Raw genomic sequence first — 7697 nt, 5'->3', positions numbered from 1 at the left:
TACGACTGTGTCTCTCTCCTCTCACTCAGACTCTGTCTCTGTCCTCTCACTCGGACTGTGTCTCTGTCCTCTCACTCGGACTGTGTCTCTGTCCTCTCACTCAGACTCTGTCTCTGTCCTCTCACTCGGACTGTGTCTCTGTCCTCTCACTCGGACTGTGTCTCTGTCCTCTCACTCGGACTGAGTCTCTGTCCTCTCACTCGGACTGTGTCTCTGTCCCTCTCACTACGACTGTGTCTCTGTCCTCTCACTCGGACTGTGTCTCTGTCCTCCTCACTACGACTGTGTCTCTCTCCTCTCACTCAGACTCTGTCTCTGTCCTCTCACTCGGACTGTGTCTCTGTCCTCTCACTCGGAGTGTGTCTCTCTCCTCTCACTCAGACTCTGTCTCTCTCCTCTCACTCGGACTGTGTCTCTGTCCTCTCACACTCGGACTGTGGTCTCTGTCCTCTCACTCGGAGTGTGTCTCTCTCCTCTCACTCGGACTCTGTCTCTGTCCTCTCACTCGGACTGTGTCTCTGTCCTCTCACATCGGACTGTGTCTCTGTCCTCTCACTCGGACTGTGTCTCTGTCCTCTCACTCGGAGTGTGTTTCCTGCAGCTGCTGCGTCCGGGAGGAGGTGGAGATGTTGGTGTGCGGCAGCCCGGAGTTGGACATGAGCGCCCTGCAGAAAGCCGCTCAGTACGAAGGTTACAGCAGGACGGACAGCACCGTGCGGTGAGGAGCCTCCACTTCCTGTTTCCTTCTGCTGGACAGGAAGTGTGTCTTGCCCTCCGCTGTTACGGAGTGTTTGACCTTCACCTCCTCTCACCTCAGAGATCGAAACACGCCGCTAACTGACACTAACCAGGTTATGTTGTTAGTTTCTGATCCTCTACCTGGGATGGAAAAACTCTTTGTCTTCGTCTGATTCATAGAACTAGCCGTTAGCTTTAGCTAAAGGAAACATCAACTAACCATCAGATTATAGAGCATCTTCCCCCTCTAGCATCCAGATTATAGCGCATCCTTCCTCCTCTAACATCCAGATTATAGAGCATCTTCCTCCTCCAACATCACATCATAGAGCATCTTCCTCCTCTAACATCAGATTATAGGGCATCTTCCTCCTCTAACATCCCGATTATAGAGCATCTTCCTCCTCTAACATCTCGATTATAGAGTATCTTCCTCCTCTAACATCTCGATTATAGAGCATCTTCCTCCTCTAACACCCAGACTATAGAGCGTCCTCCTCCGCCAATCCAGATTATAGAGCATCTCCCTCCTCTAACATCCAGATTCTAGAGCATCTTCCTCCTCTAACATCCCGATTATAGAGCATCTTCCTCCACTGACTGATGTAACTCCACCACTCTTCAGAGAATAACTACCCTCTCAGGATGTGGTAACTGCTCAGCAGTCTCTGCTCAGTTTGTTCTCATAGAGTGGCAGTGGGATTATTCCAGTAGTAAATGTTGAGTCGGTGTGAAGGTCTGGGATTGTCCCGGGTCTTTGGTCTGCAGCCGGGGAAACGGGGCTCAGATAAAGTGGCCCAGCCAGGAGCCCACAGCCGCCGGCCTGTTACACAACATGGAGCAGCCTGATCCTGACGTCCTGCCAGCGGCCGCTCCACCGCTCCACCTGTCAGACTCATGCTTCCTGTCGCAGTCGTTCACACAGCGCCCCCGCCTGGACTGGGTTTTACACAGCAGGCTGCAGCAACAGGCGGCATGTTGGCCTCAGAAGTGCTTTTCTTAGTGATTTTCTTGGTTTTAGTAGAAAAGTCTTTTTAACCACATTTCACCTGAGATAGCGTTTGAGCATATATCAGATTTATACACATTGTTATAGGAAAACTGAAGTAGTTTTACAAGAACTGACAAAACATTATTTATATTAAAATTTTGTGACCATATTTAATATTCAGATTATAGAGCATCTTCCTCCTCTGACCTCAGATTATAGAGAATCCTCCTCCTCTAACATCATCTAGATTATCAAGAATCTTCCTCCTCTAACCTCAGATTATAGAACATCTTCCTCCTCTAACCTCAGATTATAGAACATCTTCCTCCTCTAACATCCAGATAATAAAGCATCTTCCTCCTCTAACATCAGATTATAGAACATCTTCCTCCTCTAACATCAGATTATAGAGCATCTTCCTCCTCTAACATCAGATTATAGAACATCTTCCTCCTCTAACCTCAGATTATAGAACATCTTCCTCCTCTAACATCAGATTATAGAACATCTTCCTCCTCTAACATCCAGATTATAGAGCATTTCCCTCCACTAACATCCAGATTATAGAGCATCTTCCTCCTCTAACTGATGTAATGAGATTCCTGCCATCATCTGTTTCCGACTTTGTATTTCCAATGTTTTTATGTCATTGTTTAAACTGCAGATTAAATCTGTTGCTTCCTGGTGTTTCTGTTTCTGTGCCATCGCGCCGCAGCCTCACGGTGTTTCTGTGTCGTCCTCAGCTGTTTCTGGGACGTGGTGCTCTCCTTCCCCCTGGAGCTGCAGAAGAAGCTCCTCCACTTCGCCACAGGAAGCGACCGCGTCCCCGTCGGAGGGATGGCCGACCTCAACTTCAAGATCTCCAAAATCGACGTCTCCACTGACTGGTAGGTGGTGGAGAAATGGCGGCAGGCTGCAGGACCTCCACAGGCTGCTGCAGGCCTTCCGCAGGCTGCAGGACCTCCACAGGCTGCTGCAGGCCTTCCGCAGGCCCCTCGCAGGCTGCAGGACCTCCACAGGCTGCTGCAGGCCTTCCGCAGGCTGCAGGACCTCCACAGGCTGCTGCAGGCCTTCCGCAGGCTGCAGGACCTCCACAGACTGCTGCAGGCCCTCCGCAGGCTGCAGGACCTCCACAGGCTGCTGCAGGCCTTCCGCAGGCTGCAGGACCTCCACAGGCTGCTGCAGGCCTTCCGCAGGCTGCAGGACCTCCGCAGGCTGTTGCAGGTCCTCCGCAGGCTGCTGCAGGCCCTCCGCAGGCAGCTGCAGGCCCGCCGCAGACTGTTGCAGGCCCTCCGCAGGCTGCAGGACCTCCGCAGGACCTCCGCAGGATGTTGCAGGACCTCCGCAGACCGCTGCAGGCCCGCCGCAGACTGTTGCAGGCCCTCCGCAGGCTGCAGGACCTCCGCAGGACCTCCGCAGGATGTTGCAGGACCTCCGCAGACCGCTGCAGGCCCGCCGCAGACTGTTGCAGGCCCTCCGCAGGCTGCAGGACCTCCGCAGGCTGCTGCAGGCCCGCCGCAGGCTGCTGCAGGCCCTCCGCAGGCCGCTGCAGGCCCGCCGCAGGCTGTTGCAGGCCCTACGCAGGCTGCTGCAGGCCCTCCGCAGGCCGCTGCAGGCCCGCCGCAGACTGTTGCAGGCCCTCCGCAGGCTGTTGCAGGCCCTCCGCAGGCTGCAGGACCTCCGCAGGCTGCTGCAGGCCCGCCGCAGACTGTTGCAGGCCCGCCGCAGGCTGCTGCAGGACCTCCGCAGGCTGCAGGACCTCCGCAGGCTGCTGCAGGACCTCCGCAGGCTGCTGCAGGCCCGCCGCAGGCTGCTGCAGGCCCTCCGCAGGCCGCTGCAGGCCCGCCGCAGACTGTTGCAGGCCCGCCGCAGGCTGTTGCAGGCCCTCCGCAGGCTGCAGGCCCTCCGCAGGCTGCTGCAGGCCCTCCGCAGGCTGCTGCAGGCCCTCCGCAGACTAATCGGTGACTCATTGCCCCTCGGTTATCTTATCACCACTCTGTCTGAATGTGGGTCAGTGAGAGAAACACTCCTTCCTGCTGCTCGTCTGCAAACTCTGGATTTTTCCTTCACGCTCCGGCGGCGTGCTCTGTGCTGCTCACGTCAGGCACTTTATTTTCATTTACCGCTCGTATTGCAACATAAAATAGAGCAGAGTGCAGGAGAATGGAAACGCCTCCATGTTGGCGCTCGGTAGCCAACGCCACATTTGTTTGTGGAACAGAGTTAGCATCGCTAGCATGACAGCCGTTAGCTCATATCGATGCTAACTAGCCTGTCAGGTAGCGACAACGAGACGCAACCAAAGTTGTTGTTTTTTCCACTTGGAACATGTAAACGAGGTGATCATATGATCATATGATCATATGATCATATGATCACAGTGACGTCGTCTTTAAAATGTTTTCTGCTCGAGGTTTGGAAACTAGCAGGCGAATTCTGGTCGGTACGGTCCGAGAGTTGTAATACCACATTGTACCACTAGGTGGGACAAAGTGTTAAACATCACTTTGTGTGTGTGTGTGTGTGTGTGTGTGTGTGTGTGTGTGTGTGTGTGTGTGTGTGTGTGTGTGTGTGTGTGTGTGTGTGTGTGTGTGTGTGTGTGTGTGTGTGTGTGTGTGTGTGTGTCTCCACAGGTTGCCGATCTCTCACACCTGCTTCAACCAGATCTGTCTGCCTCCGTATCGAACCAGGAAGGAGCTCAAACACAAACTCACCATCGCCATCTCCAACGCCGAGGGCTTCGGCCTGGAGTGACCCACTCTCTCACACACACACACACACACACACACACACACACACACACACACACACACACACTGTCTTTTTATTTTGCGGTGGGGGTGAGGGGGGGGGGGGCGGGGGATCCAAGGCTTTGTCTAATCTCCAGGTGTTAAAATTAGATCTAAACACGAGACCCGGAGCGGTCCAGACTTTCCTCTGCTCTCAGTCTGTAGATACAAAACCAGAACCTCTAGAATCTTCACAGACTAGAGGTTTTAAAGAGTTTTCTCTGTTTGTCTGTTGGAGATGTTTCGAGGATTACCTCCCAAAGAAAAGCCGTGGACCCCGAGTCATCTCAGACTCCCGGTTCTCCACAACGTTCCAGTTTCCTGGGGGTGATTTTGACCAGCTGGGATCAGAAAGAGCCCCACCTGGTACTGGACCCCTGGTAGTACTGGACCCCTGGTAGTACTGGACCCCTGGTAGTACTGACCCCTGGTAGTACTGACCCCTGGTAATACCGACCCCTGGTAGTACCGACCCCTGGTAGTACCGACCCCTGGTAGTACCGACCCCTGGTAGTACTGACCCCTGGTAATACCAACCCCTGGTAGTACCGACCCCTGGTAGTACCGACCCCTGGTAGTACTGACCCCTGGTAGTACCGACCCCTGGTAGTACCGACCCCTGGTAGTACTGACCCCTGGTAGTACCGACCCCTGGTGCCACCACAGTCCTCAGGTTGGGAACCTCTGGTCCAGATGGTTCATGAGATCGACTTTGACTCTTAGATATTTCTTCTCCCAAATTTAATTTGAAGACATCTTACATGAGTGTAAATGTATCTATAGTCGGGACACACCGATACCAGCATTGTACCCAATACTTGTCCCTACTTGATATCGATGTAATATTTTTTTAAACAGATGGTTTGTACGATTTATTTTGAAGCCTCGCACGTTGGGTAGAGGATCAGTGAACAACAGGAGCAGAAGTGTGTTTACAGGCTCTTATATTAACAGACTCCGGGTCTGATGTGGACTTTTCCAGAATATTCTCATGGTTGTTGTTTTGTATCACGTGTGTCTTGTTGTGCAGCTTCACCGTCAGGATGTCGGCGCTCCGCTGCGACACGAGTGACGAGATTGTCTCGTGGATCAGTTGTGTGATTGTTTAAAGACATTGCTGTCTGCGTTGTTGGAGCGCAGGCTGCAGCATCGAGGTTTCACTTTTTGATGTTTCTGTTCTTTCTCTGGATGCGCCGCGGCCGAGGGACGACGAGCAGCCTGCAGAGCAGCCTGCAGAGCAGCCTGCAGAGCGACGCTGCGTTTCAGACAGAAAAGTAGGAGTATTGAGTCATTGGAAAGACTCGGAGCTTTGAGCTGGCCCTTTTAAAAACTACAACACTATTTGCTAACCGGAAGGCATTTAAATGGACGTTCCTGCATTACCACTCCTGTGCAATAGGTGGCAGTGGTGAGTCACACCAGTCCAGTTAGTTCAGAATCTGCCCGTCCTGTTAAAATTCTTAATCTGCAGGACGGACGACATGTTTCATCAACAGGACGGGACACGATGAGACTAGCTGGTTAGCACGCTAAGTTTGATCACTTTCATTAGCCTAATTTAACCTTTTTAAACTGAAAACAAACAATTAAAAATATTTGTCACACATTCACTTCTCTAGGTTCCCGTTTACACAAGTGAAAACGCATCGGCTCGTTTCAGAAAAGTTTCAGGTTTAAGACGTTTTGAAAACGGCGTCCAGTTACACAGAAACACTGAAAACGATGCAGTATTGATGTTCGGCCACTAGTGGGTGTTGTTTTCATCTGTTAAAAACATCCACTAATGCTCAGTTGGACGGTACGCTGTAATCAAAGCTCCTTTAACGTCGGTTTTAAACGTTGGTTCCTCTCAGTAGCTGGATGTAAGAAATGAAATGTGTTTCCACTTACGCAGATGATGGTGTCGTAAACGTCGAAGCGCTGTTCTGAGCAAACGGAGACAGCGTTTTTTAAAAAGCTCCACCTTAGAAGCCATTTTCAAAAAGTTTTGTTTTCAATGGCTCCATCACCGTTGCCGTGGAAACGCAACCAAAGTTTTCCTCTTTCATTCGAAAACGTTGTTTTTTTTTAACTCCGTCGTCATAACAACGTCGTGGCGATTCGACTCTGTTCTCGGTCACTGTTTGGCCGGATGCCCTTCGGTTTTCCCGACTCGGGGTCAAGACTCACCTTGAGGCTCCGCCGAGCGGCGGGAACACGTTTAGCACCGGTAAAACTTCTAGATTGGAATTTCATTAAATGTTTTTACTCTTGTCATTGACCGATTCCTTCAGTTTGGCCGCTTGCTGCCTTCAGGACTGTTGAGACCAGCGAGTCGCTACCGTCGCTCCAGCCCGTCACTGCAAAAACACAAAACCAACTCGGTGTCAGTCGGTAACCACGGTTCCCTTCTTGAATGTTCTTATTCAGATGCGTCCAAGACGTGTAGTGTTCCCTTTAGCTCCGGGCGATGAGCTTCTTCCTCCTGGAAAGACTGAAAAGTTCTTATCAGAAACGGTGTGACGCCCCGAAAAGTCCCAAAGTAGAAATGATTTGAATAGAATTCCAGCGTCTGTGCCCAGCTTGTTTTGTTTCCTGGGTCTTTGGGGGAAAACTCACGGTAATTCCGATGTAATCGCTGCACAAACGAGGTGACGTCCAGACCCTCACGTGCATTTTTAGCTTTTGAAACGACTGAAGCTTCATTCAACTGCTTTTCAAGGCACCATGAGTCGGATCGCTGCAGTGCCACTTCTGTCCTTTAGGGGGCCGCAGTGAAAAGCTAATGAGTTTAGCGCCATGCTCTGCAGCCTGGAGGTCAGAGCAGACGTTGGCGTCATACAGCCTCGTTTGCTTATTTAGCTTGATCTCAGGGTGTCGCTGAGAAATCTCATGAAAATTACTGTTACTATTGCCTTTATTACATATTACTCTATTACATACTAAAATGGTCTGTTATTGGACATTATTACATTATACAAATTGCTAAAATAGCTCAAATCACTAAAAGCAGCTTTAGCTAAAAGAGTTCTAACCACTAGGGGACGCTCAGCCGCTATAAATAGATAAAACTGCTAAAATAGCTAAGATGAATATAAAATGGCTAAAATCCATGAAAAAACTGAAAAATGGGTAAACTTGAAAAAACACATTTCATTTGGTGGGAAATCAGAAAAACAGCTCCTCTGGTCATAAAGGTT

At 50.9% G+C, this 7697-nt stretch overlaps 1 protein-coding gene across 1 annotated transcript; it reads left to right on the top strand.

The window, feature by feature from the left end:
• Window positions 1-601: 601 nt before the first annotated feature.
• Window positions 602-4558, top strand: LOC308128066 (putative E3 ubiquitin-protein ligase HECTD2; the record flags this gene model as incomplete). The annotated part of the gene is made up of 3 exons (XM_080493734.1): window positions 602-718; window positions 2473-2616; window positions 4363-4558. Coding segments are annotated over 3 exons (382 nt in total), but the record flags the coding sequence as incomplete, so codon positions are not given.
• Window positions 4559-7697: the final 3139 nt, after the last annotated feature.

This window comes from Lipophrys pholis (genome assembly GCF_963383615.2).
Source record: "Lipophrys pholis genome assembly, contig: SCAFFOLD_783, whole genome shotgun sequence".
NCBI lineage: Eukaryota > Metazoa > Chordata > Actinopteri > Blenniiformes > Blenniidae > Lipophrys > Lipophrys pholis.
Note: the sequence above shows the minus strand (reverse complement) of the source record. Positions and strands in the feature narration are given on the sequence as shown.